We start from the raw sequence: 14,674 nt of genomic DNA, 5'->3' as shown, positions 1-14,674 counted from the left end.
CAAGTTTTCCCCAAACTTGGAAGATTATTAAAGAATATCACAGAGAATCTATGAAAAGATCAAAGGAATTATTTTCATTAGAAACATACAGTACATGTCCTACACTAGCCTATAGGCTGACTGCCCAAGGTTTGCCTTCAACCCCTGTTTTAGATATGAAAGGGTTTGGTATGGAACAATGTTACCCATTCTTGGGAAATATAGGCTATTTGTAAAGATCAAAATATTTAAAAGATGTTCTTTCCCATTCTACTATAAAAAAAAATAATGATATTTGTAAAAACTGCCTGTAATAATTCTTGGAAGGGAGATCAAAACCTGTTTGTATCTGCAGTGCTATAGTTGTTCCTCAGGTCCAGGTTTCGGTTATTGTATTTCCCGTGTGGCTATGACAACACTAGGCAAACAAGCTTCCGTTTACCTTTGATGTTCTGGCAACATTGAATTCCATCTATTTTATAACAGGCTTTTAGTTGATGCTCCTTTCGTGTTGCTTGGCACAAGACATATACAATACAAAACGTTAAGAACACCTTCCTAATATTGAGTTTTTTAATATTGAGTTGTTGGTTTTTTTGGCCTCAGAACAGCCTAAATTCTTTGGGGCATGGACTGTACCAGGTGTCGAAAGCGTTCCACGGGTATTATTCGGCGCATGTGACAAATACAATTTTGCACGCCCAAATTTTAAGTTTTTGATTTGTTAAAAAAGCTTGAAATATCCAATAAATGTTGTTACACTTCATGATTGTGTCCCACTTGTTGTTGATTCTTCACAAACAAATACAGTTTTATATCTTTATGTTTGAAGCATAAAATGTGGCAAAAGGTCGCAAAGTTCAAGGGGGCCGAATACTTTCGCAAGGCACTGTACAAATTGATTTGATTTGAATGCTGGCCCATGTTGACTCCAATGCTTCCCACAGTTGTGCCAACTTGTTTGGATGTTCTTTGGGTGGTGGAAACGTTTGAGTGAGAAAACCCCAGCAGCGTTGCAGTTCTTGACACAAACGGGTGCCCCTGGCACCTACCACCATACCCCGTTCATAGGTACTTAAATCTTTTGTCTTGTCCATTCACTCTCTGAATGGCACACATACACAATCAATGTCTCAATTGTCTCAAGGTTTAAACATCCTTCTTTAACCTGTCTCCTCCGCTTCATTTACACTGATTGAAGCGTTCAACTGGATTCATCTGGTCTATGCCATAGAAAACATGGCAGATTTATGGATAATAATTTTAAGACTAATATTTTTATTTGTTACACTTGATGTTATCAGTTTCTATAGAAAATTAATTATTATAACAATACCGTTCAGGAAGGTAATCTTTAAAATACCATTGAAGCGGCACATATTTCATTCACAGCAAATTGTTGTAAATAAGTGTTGTTTTTTTTCAACCCTGTGCAATCAGGTTTGTAGTTAATGAGGTGTCTTCCTGGCTGTAAAACTTTGAGGAACTGATGAATATTCAAGAGAAAACAAACATAATCAGCCTCATAACACACCAACATACGCCACTTAAGCTGCTGACGAATGGGATCAGAGCAGGTGAGAACTGTGTGGCTTATACTGACGAAGAGAGAAATAGAGGGGGAGAGAGAGGGGGAGGGGGATGCAAGAGAGAGCGAGAGAGAGAGAGAGAGAGAGAGAGAGAGAGAGAGAGAGGGGTTGGTGGTTGCAGGTCAAATTAACTCCTCAGTGAATCTATTGGTTCTTCTCAGGTCTAATTAGGGAGCTGTCTTGCTTGAGCTCTGCTGCTGATATGATTATATTAAGAATCTTGGACTGCAGGGTATGCTGCACTTAGCTGTATGCATTCTGAGACTTGAGCAATTGTATACTGTAGGCTACTTTTGGGTGTCTATGTGATTGGGGATGTGGGGGGGTTCTAAGCTGACATATGGAATTGCTTTAAGACGGTCATACTATGGATAATTTTTTATTTTGAAATGTAGGACCCGTTTAGTTCTATAATATACAGTGGGGCAAAAAATAATTTAGTCAGCAACCAATTGTGCAAGATCTCCCACTTAAAAAGATGAGAGAGGCCTGTAATCTTCATCATAGGTACACTTCAACTATGACAGACAAAAATGAGAAAGAAATATCCAGAAAATCACATTGTAGGATTTTTTATGAATTTATTTGCAAATTATGGTGGAAAATAAGTATTTGGTCAATAACAAAAGTTTATATCAAAACTTTCTTATATACCCTTTGTTGGCAATGACAGAGGTCAAACGTTTTCTGTAAGTCTTCACAAGGTTTTCACACACTGTTGCTGGTATTTTGGCCCATTCCTCCATGCAGATCTCCTCTAGAGCAGTGATGTTCTGGGGCTGTTGCTGGGCAACATGGACTTTCAACTCCCTCCAAAGATTTTCTATGGGGTTGAGATCTGGAGACTGGCTAGGCCACTCCAGGACCTTGAAATGCTTCTTACGGAGCCACTCCTTCGTTGCCTAAGCAGGGGGACACGTCTGGCACTGCAGGATTTGAGTCCAGGATTTGAGTCCCTGGCGGCGTAGTGTGTTACTGATGGTAGGCTTTGTTACTTTGGTCCCAGCTCTCTGCAGGTTATTCACTAGGTCCCCCCGTGTGGTTCTGGGATTTTTGCTCACTGTTCTTGTGATAATTTTGACCCCACGGGGTGAGATCTTGTGTGGAGCCCCAGATTGAGGGAGATTATCAGTGGTCTTGTATGTCTTCCATTTCCTAATAATTGCTCCCACAGTTGATTTCTTCAAACCAAGCTGCTTACCTATTGCAGATTCAGTCTTCCCAGCCTGGTGCAGGTCTACAATTTTGTTCCTGGTGTCCTTTGACAGCTCTTTGGTCTTGGCCATAGTGGAGTTTGGAGTGTGACTGTTTGAGGTTGTGGACAGGTGTCTTTTATACTGATAACAAGTTCAAACAGGTGCCATTAATACAGGTAACGAGTGGAGGACAGAGGAGCCTCTTAAAGAAGAAGTTACAGGTCTGTGAGAGCCAGAAATCTTGCTTGTTTGTAGGTGACCAAATACTTATTTTCCACAATAATTTGCCAATAAATTCATAAAAATCCTACAATGTGATTATCTGGATTGTTTTTTTCTCATTTTGTCTGTCATAGTTGAAGTGTACCTATGATGAAAATTACAGGCCTCTCTCATCTTTTTAAGTGGGAGAACTTGCACAATTGGTGGCTGACTAAATACTTTTTTGCCCCACTGTGTGTGTGTAATATATATATATATATATATATATATATATATATATACAGTTGAAGTCGGAAGTTTAAATTCACTTAGGTTGGAGTCATTAAAACTAGTTTTTAAACCACTCCACAAATGTCTTGTTAACAAACTATAGTTTTGGCAAGTTGGTTAGGGCGTCTACTTTGTGCATGACACAAGTAATTTTCCCAACAATTGTTTACAGAGAGATTCTTTCACTTATAATTCACTGTATCACAATTCCAGTGGGTCAAAAGTTTACATACACTAAGTTGACTACCTTTAAAAACAGCTTGAAAAATTCCAGAAAATTATGTCATGGATTTAGAAGTTTCTGATTATCTAATTGACATAATTTGAGTCAGAGGTGTACCTGTCGATGTATTTCAAGGCGTACCTTCAAACTCAGTGCCTCTTTGCTTGACTTCATGGGAAACTCAAAAGAAATCAGCCAATACCTCATACAATAAATTGTAGACCTCCACAAGTCTGGTTCATCCTTAGGAGCAATTTCCAAACAACTGAAGGTACAACGTTCATCTGTACAAACAATACTACGCAAGTATAAACACCATGGGACTACGCAGCCATCATACCGCTCAGGAAGAAGACGTGTTCTGTCTCCTAGAGATGAACGTACTTTGGTGCAAAAAGTGCAATCAATCCCAGAACAACAGCACAGGATATTGTGAAGATGCTGGAGGAAACAGGTACAAATGTATCTATATCCACAGTAAAACGAGTCCTATATCGACATAACCTGAAAGGCAGCTCACCAAGGAAGAGGTCACTGCTACAAAACCGGCAGAAAAAAGCCAGACTACAGTTTGCAACCGCACATGGGGACAAAGATCGTACTTTTTGGAGGAATGTCCTCTGGTCTGATGAAACAAAAATAAAACTGTTTGCCAATAATGACCATCGTTATGTTTGGAGGAAGAAGGGGGAGGCTTGCAAGCCGAAGAACACCATCCCAACAGTGAAGCACGGTGGTGGCAGCATCATGTTGTGGGGGTGCTTTGCTGCAGGAGGGACAGGTGCACACTATATTGAAGCAACATCTCAAGACATTAGTCAGGAAGTTAAAGCTTGGTCGCTAATGGGTCTTCCAAACGGACAATGGCCCCAAGCATACTTCCAAATTTGTGGCAAAATGGCTTATGGACAACAAAGTCAAGATATTGGAGTGGCCATCACAAAGCCCTGACTGCAATCCTATAAAAAATGTGTGGGCAGAACTGAAAAAGTATTTGCGAGGAAGGAGGCCTACAAACCTGACTCCGTTAAACCAGCTCTGTCAGGAGGAATGGGGAAGCTTGTGGAAGGCTACCCAAAACATTTGACCCAAGTTAAACAATTTAAAGGCAATGATACCAAAAACTAATTGAGTGTATGTAACCTTCTGACCCACTGGGAATGTGATGAAAGAAATAAAACCTGAAATCAATAATTATCTCCACTATTAGTCTGAAATGTCACATACTTAAAATAAAGTGGTGATCCTAACTGACCTAAGACAGGGCATTTTTACTAGGATTAAATGTCAGGAATTGTGAAAAACTGAGTTTTAATGGATTTGGCTAAGGTGTTTGTAAACTTCCGTCTTCAACTGTACATGTTCTCACAGAATCCATACCCATCTTGTTTGTTCTCATAATAAAACAATCTCATTGTTAATCATCTGGATATTTCTAGGGTTTTTATGCCGTATGGCTTCAAATTGTTTTATAGTATTTTATTTCTATCTGTAGCCCACATTTTTTCAACATTTCAATAATAATGCATTTGATTCATCCACTGTTTAAAAGATGAATACACCTACAATAACATATGTGTATGCGATCATGACAATTGATTTGATTTGGAGGATCGCTCGATTTCCAATTTTGAAGTAAAAGTTTTACCAAAATGGTTCAACTCTTATTTTTTTTTTGTATTGATTAATGAAACTGCTCCTCTGAATTCAGACGAAAGCAGAATTGTACAATATGCTCTTATATTCACTTCGAATCAAGCCATCTTTCAAACGTAGAAGATAATGGGGAATACGATGAAGATAAACGTTTTGCTCCTGTTAGTTGGGTGCAGATCTTGGATTGAAATATATTTTTCTGTTTGTGTGTTTGAAAATATGAATTTCTTCTGGCAAAAGGAAAATCCTCGGAGAGCCTTGGAGTACTGCATATATTATAACGACATATTGATTCAAGGGAGCTATTGAAGAGTCCTTTGAAATGGTTTATTAAGACAAGTGTTAGTGTTTCACTGGAGTTCTTCAAAGAAACCTCAACAGGTCAAGCAGTAGACTGCTTTTCACTGTTTTTCATTTTGGGCAACACAAATTCTGTCCCCCCCAAAAAATGTGGATGATTTTATTTAGTTTTTTTAGACAATAGACAGACAAAACACAACAGACAACTTAACATTTCACAGACATGGACCCACTAAATTAGACATGACATTTCCTGAGACTTAATGCCGACCTTCAACAGAAAGAAAAAAGACGAATGAAGACAAAAAAAAACACCAACTCAGATGTACATACATATTGTATATTTCAACAAACATTAATGACATCATACTTGCTCAAACCTACATGTTCCCACAGTATCCATGCCTACCTTCTTTGTTCTCATAATAACCTTTTTAATTTTTTTGTTTTTTATGTTTCATCCTTTGTATATTTCTAAGGCTTGTAATGCTTTATGCCACATGGCTTTAAATTACTTCATGCCATATGGCTTCTGTAACCCATATATATATTTTTACATATTTAAATAACACAGGCTCGGGCCATAATAATGCATTTGATTCATCCACTGCCCTAACGATGGAGGATAATACGATTCTTAGTTGTTAAAGTAAAACATTATTCAAAATTATTCACTAGAAAATAATGGTTCAACTCCTATTTCTGTATCAATTAATCAAACTGCTTCTCTGAATTCCGTAGAGCGATTCTCTTGCGGTGGACTTCTAACAAGCATTGAGACAAAAGCAGAATTGGACAATAAGGGCTAATTAACTTCTGATCATGTCATCTTTCAAGCATATTGTCCACATAGAAGATAATGGGGAATACAGTGAATACATTTTTATTTTGCTGCTGTTAGTTATATGGCCTTTATTGGGATGGGCCATGGTATGGCACCGGTATGGCCTTTATTGGGATGGGCCATGGTATGGCACCGAATCGACGATGTGAACAGAACAGAGGACAAAGCAAGTAATGCTTTCCTCAGCTCCGGGCAGGGAGACACAGAGAGGAGAGACGAAAAGGAGGGTAGGCAAGTTGAACAAGGAGGCAGGCTACAGACAGTATAACACTCCCCTACTCTTTCTGTAGGACTCTAACTCCTGTTTCTGCACAAGACTGGACAACGTAACACGTCTTTGTAGCTGCACTCCTACTCGTGCCTTTGCTTGAGACTCCTGGACTTTTAGCTTAGACGTATTCTAGAACAGTCTAATAAGGCTCTCTGGACTTATTAGAAGGCCTATATTATGTGTGCTTGAGGATACTGTTCAGCTCATGGATGTTTGACTTGTTGCCCCCAAGCACTTATGCAGGGTCAGTTAATTATCATTCCCTTAATAGGATTAGGCTTGGGGGTTATAGGGTAATCTGAACCTATAGTCTGTGGTTAAGGGCTATTTCTCAGCCAGGTCATGTATGATTGATGTCGAAATTGGACGTCTATCCATGTCCTGAGGACGTCAGAAAATGCCTTCACAACTGGCCACTAGGCATAACAGTGAGCGCTATTACCATCGAGTAGGCTTGGGTTTTGCTGCATGGGTGTAATCCCATGACTCTGGATCAGAACTGTTTTTTAAAATGTATTTTGGTTTTAACCCTATCCCGAACATTAACCCTTTCCTTAATCATTTGGAATGTGTGCCTAAGCTTAACCCTTAACTTTGAAGTTTGACGTTTGACGTTTGGAGAAATGGAATGATACAGAGCAGCAGTAGCAACAAAAGCTCTTCGAAATTTGACCTTTGGAGCAACTTCGAAATTTGAAGTTTGGAGAACGTGGATGAACATCCAATTCTGCTGTGAGACTGTGCAAGCCTGTTGCCATTTCTGCCCTTGTCCTATAAATAACAAAGCTGAAGCGTTTTAGTGACCGGTAATGACAGGGTTCACCATATTTAATGTAAGCCATGTTGCCCCCAGCCCTCCACACACACCCCACCCCCTTTGCAGACAAGTTGTGGACAGGTCTCCGTTAATTGCTGTCCCACTGACTGATAGATTACAGCCTGAGAATGGAAGAGGCTGGGAGGAGGGAGCTCTTGCTCTCTCTCTCTCTCTCTCTCTCTCTCTCTCTCTCTCTCTCTCTCTCTCTCTCTCTCTCTCTCTCTCTCTCTCTCTCTCTCTCTCTCTCTCTCTCTCTCTCTCTCTCTCTCTCTCTCTCTCTCTCTCTCTCTCTCTCTCTCTCTCTCTCTCTCTCTCTCTCTCTCTCTCTCTCTCTCTCTCTCTCTCTCTCTCTCTCTCTCTTTACAAAGGCAGCATCAAACATGGATGCCCTTGTTGTTAATACCCCCTTTACCCCCCACCCACACCATTACTTAGCAGTGAAATAGCTGCAGGAGCCAAGTTATTGACACTGCAACTGAGGTTTGTTTGGATGAAGTTCAACCCCCTACAGTACGTACAGTATATCAGTGGATTCACTTGTTTATACTGTCTATAGATTTTGGGGCGGCAAGTAGCCTAGTGGTTAGAGCGTTGGGCCAGTATGTATGCTGGATCAAATCCAGAGCTGACAAGGTAAAAATCTGTCGTTCTGCACCTGAACAAGGCAGTTAACTCACTGTTCCCCAGTAGGACATCATTGTAAATAAATATTTGTTCTTAACTGGCTTGCCTAGTTAAATAAAAATAGAATGTGAGAATTGGCACAGACCCGTCAAGGGCTTTGGAAATGGGCTGGACACTGGTTCGCAGGAGATATTGCATGTGATTGGCCTATATGCCCATATTCTTGTATTTAAAAATACTTTGGTTTGAAAGAATTTGTGCAAATCTGTCTTTGAAATATGTCTATAGTCTACTAAAGGCACAAGCTGGGTGCTAGGTATCTTGCCTGTAGGCTACATTTGAAATAGAAAAATATATTTTAAAAAATGCATTGAAATTCAATTGGATATGCCCTGAGGTAATACAACCAAAGTTCTCCAAATGCAGAATAGGGACACTGTAATTAGGTAGTTAACGAGCAATGCAGTTTTTCATCTGCCAACCAGCCCCGTTCCTCCTCAATCCCCTCCACGCCTCTCCCCATCCTCTCCTCACACCGGCTCTGTGAATTCGCCCGAGGAAACATATTGTGTGGGGGGAGTTGTTGTGACGTCACTCACCGGGAGAGCACAGAGCAGGGAGAGAGAAAGTCGCGTCTGTCGACTTTATATGCGGTTGCCTGGCGAAGAGAACCGGAAAGCCCGAAGAATCGGTACTGAGATCAGGGATGGTGAGGCCAAAATACACTTCGTCATCATCATCACTAACTGACAAATGTATCGAAATCCCGAAGTAGATCAAGAAACTTAACGGAAAACGGTCTATTGCGCGTTTTTTTTTTTTTTTATCTGATAAAGCTCGGGAGGTAATCGCCTCCAAATCTAAAGAGATGCGAGCATCTTTCATGATCTACATGTAGATCAACTAAGACGAGAGGTATCCACAGATTGTGAGCTATCCCTGTGCTATCTGACTGAAACTAAACGGAAATATAGCTCTACTGCATAGCGACATGGTGGTGCTGCCAGCTTCTGAGTCTATTCCTGCGCCGGAGTTGTGTGGAACATTTACTGGAGGAGAGTGGTGATCAGCGCACCGAATTACCGTATCCCCGCGCAGCAGTCCGAGAGAGGGAGCGAAGAGAAAGCTGTTTGTGAGCCTGCCGTGACCGAGTCACGGACGAGGGGGTGAAGTGGTAGTGGGAATGCCAGCACTTCAAACGATGGGGGTTTAACAGCCCCGCTTCATACGGAGGCACCTCACACTTATATTTTGACCCAGCACTGAGTCCTTTTCCACGGGCGGGATCATCTATGTTTCCCCTTCACCTGACCGACTGACTAGTATTTGTATTCGTCCCAGCTATTTCCGAAGCGAACTAAAGGGGGATATATTTTGTGTTTTTCACAAAACAGCCTATTTTTTTTTTTTTTGGGGGGGGGTGGGGGTGGGGGGGTGAGAAGCATTGCGCTGGATGGGAACAGAATAGAAGGCTGTGTGTGTCTCTGAAGACTTCTGACTTATCTCCTCGGGTGTTTGAATTAAGTCGTCGCCACTCACCAGCCAGGATGCAGCTTCTCAGAGTTGCCTGGGCTTTAGCCGGAGCGGCAATCTGTTGTTTTGTTATTCTTCTCATCCACTCACGCTTGCTCAAAGAAGGTAATTGTTTATGTGACTGATTTCAGACCATTATATAATGGCGTTGTCCTATTACATAGCTCTGTTTTCATGTCGCCTGTCTGTACTGTCTTTCAATTATGTATTATGTCTCATAGCCCGACAAAAGAGCTTCGTGCACGAGGAGTCTTTGGCTCTCATGCTTAATCAACTTTGCCACGGCGCAAACCTGCTGGATTTGACCCCAAGCCAAAAAATACAATTGATTCGATAATATGAATATCTATCTATTTGATGAACGTGAACAATTCAATGGTCTGAGTGTCACCAGCAATGCTTTCCTATTGGTTAACGTCAACAAGTTATAGTCCTATCCAATTGATCCAATTATATATATATATTTATATATATTTTTTGTGTGGTAATTTACCCACAAAAAAGGAACAGAAGATAAATACATTGATATTGTATATAACGTTAATATATGGGTGGGTAGTATCCCGTTTCAATAGATGGTGTGATTTATAGTTGAGGTCTTCAATAGATGGCACTATAGTCTAGCTTTAAGGTAAGGCTGAGAACAAACCCTTATTATCTCCTCGTATTGGCCACTGTTATTCTTGTTGTCACGCCTTGTGCCATGGCCACTGGATACGATCCAACCTTTGCTAAACATTCATTCCCCATAAGGTGAAGCTCGAGCTACAAACCTTAGTGTTGCCCTCTGCCCTGCTGTATCTCTATATGTTTTTTTATTTTGGCCTGCCTTAATGTAATTTCTAAATGTAAAATTGAGACTTTTTTTTTTTTTACTGCTTTTTAAGACAATTAATTGGTTTTCATTTGGTCAACTTTTCCAATTGTTTTATTGATTTCATTTTTTACATTTTTTTTACACAGCCACCACCTTTTCAAGCTGTCACAATCTGTTGCAGCTTGAAGTACTGTAGATAACCTTTACGATTGTATTTAGTCGTAACTCATTAAATGCATCCTCAAAGTAGGAAACCTAATGTGATTGCAGTGTATTCAGACATACTTAAGGTGGTATAAAAGGCCTCTGGTAATGTGGCTTAACCTAAAATACCACTGGATTTCACATGGGTAAAGCTTTGAATAGACATTCTATGCACAAACTGCCATGCCTTTTCTCTCATGTCTGGCGTGAGGCTAGGGGCACTCTTTGTGTGTGTGGGTGTGTGTGTGGCAGGCAGCAGGGTCATTAGGTTACAACTCGGCCAGGCTCCTCTCCTCACTGTCAGTAGAAAGGCAGGTCAACTGGTGGCAAATGGACTCCCTCTCTGTGCCACATGGTGGAAAGAGAAATGTATGCGTGCCAAGTGACCTTTCCTGTTAGTCTTGTGCCTACAGTGCTAAAAGGGGCTGTCGGGGCTCTGAGATCTGACTACAGCTCAAATAATCCACATCCACCCAACTGAACTCCATGTGGCGTGTGATAGGCCAGGGCCATGCTATTCTCCTGGAATGGGAATGTTATAGGCAGCCTATCATAGGCTGTGGTATTCTTCCGGAATGGAAATGAATGCACAAATGCAAAAGATCTTATCCTTCCTGGTCAATGAGTTTGTGATCGTGACCAAGGCTATATTTGTCCACGTTCAATAGCATTTTGTGGATATCATTATATTCCTTTCCACAGCACAAAAACAACAAATCGGTTAACACACATGTATTTTATGTCTAGCAATCATGTATTTTATGTCTAGCATTCTTTGGTTATTTTGATCATGTTTTTTGCTTTTATTATATCAGAGGTTTGGAATTGGAAGTCTATTGTGGGAGGTATTTATTTTATTGAAATCTATGCAGGGAAGCAGGGAGAGGCATACAAAGGAAGCTGGGACCATGTTCACTTTGTGCTGTAGCCAAGGTCAAAATGCACAGTAGGCTACAGAGTAAAATACACACTGCTGATATAATGAATTCATAAGAATGGCATTAATGACAGTCTATTGGGGCCAGAATAATAAAAAGGCACCTATGGTAAGTAGTGCAATATGATTTCGCTCATACAGTTGCTAGTAGCACAATCCTTTGTAATGTTCTCTGTCAAAAAATTAAACATTTCCACATCTGTTTGCATTGAATGTTACCCAACCCAAAAATGAAATAGTTTTGCAAATGAAATAAATAAGTGCTATAATTTAGCTTCCACAGCATGATACAGTGCCTTGCGAAAGTATTCGGCCCCCTTGAACTTTGCGACCTTTTGCCACATTTCAGGCTTCAAACATAAAGATATAAAACTGTATTTTTTGTGTGAAGAATCAACAACAAGTGGGACACAATCATGAAGTGGAACGACATTTATTGGCATTTCAAACTTTTTTAACAAATCAAAAACTGAAAAATTGGGCGTGCAAAATTATTTAGCCCCCTTAAGTTAATACTTTGTAGCGCCACCTTTTGCTGCGATTACAGCTGTAAGTCGCTTGGGGTATGTCTCTATCAGTTTTGCACATTGAGAGACTGAAATTTTTCCCATTCCTCCTTGCAAAACAGCTCGAGCTCAGTGAGGTTGGATGGAGAGCATTTGTGAACAGCAGTTTTCAGTTCTTTCCACAGATTCTCGATTGGATTCAGGTCTGGACTTTGACTTGGCCATTCTAACACCTGGATATGTTTATTTTTGAACCATTCCATTGTAGATTTCGCTTTATGTTTTGGATCATTGTCTTGTTGGAAGACAAATCTCCGTCCCAGTCTCAGGTCTTTTGCAGACTCCATCAGGTTTTCTTCCAGAAAAGTCCTGTATTTGGCTCCATCCATCTTCCCATCAATTTTAACCATCTTCCCTGTCCCTGCTGAAGAAAATCAGGCCCAAACCATGATGCTGCCACCACCATGTTTGACAGTGGGGATGGTGTGTTCAGCTGTGTTGCTTTTACGCCAAACAAAACGTTTTGCATTGTTGCCAAAAAGTTACATTTTGGTTTCATCTGACCAGAGCACCTTCTTCCACATGTTTGGTGTGTCTCCCAGGTGGCTTGTGGCAAACTTTAATCAACACTTTATATGGATATCTTTAAGAAATGGCTTTCTTCTTGCCACTCTTCCATAAAGGCCAGATTTGTGCAATATACGACTGATTGTTGTCCTATGGACAGTCTCCCACCTCAGCTGTAGATCTCTGCAGTTCATCCAGAGTGATCATGGGCCTCTTGGCTGCATCTCTGATCAGTCTTCTCCTTGTATCAGCTGAAAGTTTAGAGGGACGGCCAGGTCTTGGTAGATTTGCAGTGGTCTGATACTCCTTCCATTTCAATATTATCACTTGCACAGTGCTCCTTGGGATGTTTAAAGCTTGGGACATCTTTTTGTATCCAAATCCGGCTTTAAACTTCTTCACAACAGTATCTCGGACCTGCCTGGTGTGTTCCTTGTTCTTCATGATGCTCTCTGCGCTTTTAACGGACCTCTGAGACTATCACAGTGCAGGTGCATTTATACGGAGACTTGATTACACACAGGTGGATTGTATTTATCATCATTAGTCATTTAGGTCAACATTGGATCATTCAGAGATCCTCACTGAACTTCTGGAGAGAGTTTGCTGCACTGAAAGTAAAGGGGCTGAATAATTTTGCACGCCCAATTAGATTTTTTGATTTGTTAAAAAAGTTTGAAATATCCAATAAATGCCGTTCCACTTCATGATTGTGTCCCACTTGTTGTTGATTCTTCACAAAAAAAATACAGTTTTATATCTTTATGTTTGAAGCCTGAAATGTGGCAAAAGGTCGCAAAGTTCAAGGTGGCCGAATACTTTCGCAAGGCACTGTAGATACCTAACTTATACAGGCAGGCAGGACTCTATATACACTGCATTTGGAAAATATTCAGACCCCTTCCCATTTCCCCCTTTTGTTACATTACGGCCTTATTCTGAAATTGATTAACCATCTCTGCAGCCCTCCAACAATCAGGCCTTTACGCTAGAGTGGCCAGACGGAAGCCACTACTCAGTAAAAGGCACATGACAGCCCGCTTGGAGTTTGGCAAAAGGCACCCAAAGGACTCTCAGATCACAAGAAACAAGATTCTCTGGTCTGATGAAACCAAGATTGAACTCTTTGTCCTGAATGCCAAACGTCACATCTGTAAGAAACCTGACACCATCCCTAACGTGAAGCATGGTGGTGGCAGCATCATGCTGCTGGGATGGTTTTCAGTGGTAAGGACTGGGAGACTAGTCAGGATCGAGGGAAATATGAATGGAGCAAAGTACAGTGATATCCTTGATGAAAACCTGCTCCAGAGTGCTCAGGACCTCAGACTGTGGCGAAGGTTCACCTTCCAACTGGACAACGGCCCTATGCACACAGCCAAGTCAGAGCTCACACAGCCAAAGTCAGAGCTCTGGCTGGGCCACGCAAGGACATTCAGAGACTTGTCCTTAATTAAGCATCTCCTGCGATGTGCAGGAGATGCTTAATTAAGGACAAGTCTCTGAATGTCCTTGCGTGACCCAGCCAGAGCTCTGTCATTTTAACCAGATTTGAACCCGATCGAACATCTCTGGAGAGACCTGAAAATAGCTGTGCAGCGACGCTCCCCATGCTTTGTCACTATGGGGTATTTTGTGTAGATTTCTGAGGGAAAAAACGATTAAATCAATTCCATAATACGGCTGTAACGTAACAAAATGTGGAAAAAGTAAAGGGGTCTGAATACTTTCCGAATTCAGTGTAGTCAGAGGACATGAGGAATAATATATCTCATAAATATATCTCGTAAAATATATTGGCAGTACCCTGACATATCAATGTAAATACAAGGAAACAAAGACACCCCTTCTGCAGGTTTTCAGATAGCTTTTCCTGACACCCTGCTGCTATCTTAGGTAGGCATGCATTATTGCTTTGCTGGAATTTTGAACGGGCAGGAGAGAGGTTGTTGCATCTTGCATAATATGACACAGCATCTACTTTTTTTTAATTTATCCCTTATTTTACCAGGTATATTGACTGAAAACACATTCTCATTTACAGCAACAACATGGGGGAATAGTTAGAAGTGAGAGGAGGAGGGATGAGTGAGAGCCAGTTGGAAGCTGGGGATGATTA

General features: G+C 40.9%; 1 protein-coding gene across 2 annotated transcripts in view; it reads left to right on the top strand.

Annotated features, from left to right (window-relative positions):
* Positions 1 to 14,674, top strand: part of tafa5a (TAFA chemokine like family member 5a) — a 172,845-nt gene that overhangs the window by 33,056 nt on the left and 125,115 nt on the right. Inside the window, exon 1 of one of the 2 annotated variants that reach the window (XM_021563373.2) lies at positions 8,596 to 9,629. The exons of the other annotated variant lie outside the window; for it this stretch is intronic. Within the exon in view, the coding sequence (XP_021419048.1) occupies positions 9,539 to 9,629 (91 nt within the window). The 5' untranslated portion in view covers positions 8,596 to 9,538. Of the gene's footprint in view, positions 1 to 8,595; positions 9,630 to 14,674 lie in introns of those variants that run through there. 2 annotated transcript variants of the gene reach the window in all.

The sequence above is a fragment of the Oncorhynchus mykiss genome, chromosome 15 (genome assembly GCF_013265735.2).
Source record: "Oncorhynchus mykiss isolate Arlee chromosome 15, USDA_OmykA_1.1, whole genome shotgun sequence".
NCBI lineage: Eukaryota > Metazoa > Chordata > Actinopteri > Salmoniformes > Salmonidae > Oncorhynchus > Oncorhynchus mykiss.
This window is presented reverse-complemented; position numbering and strand designations above follow the sequence as displayed.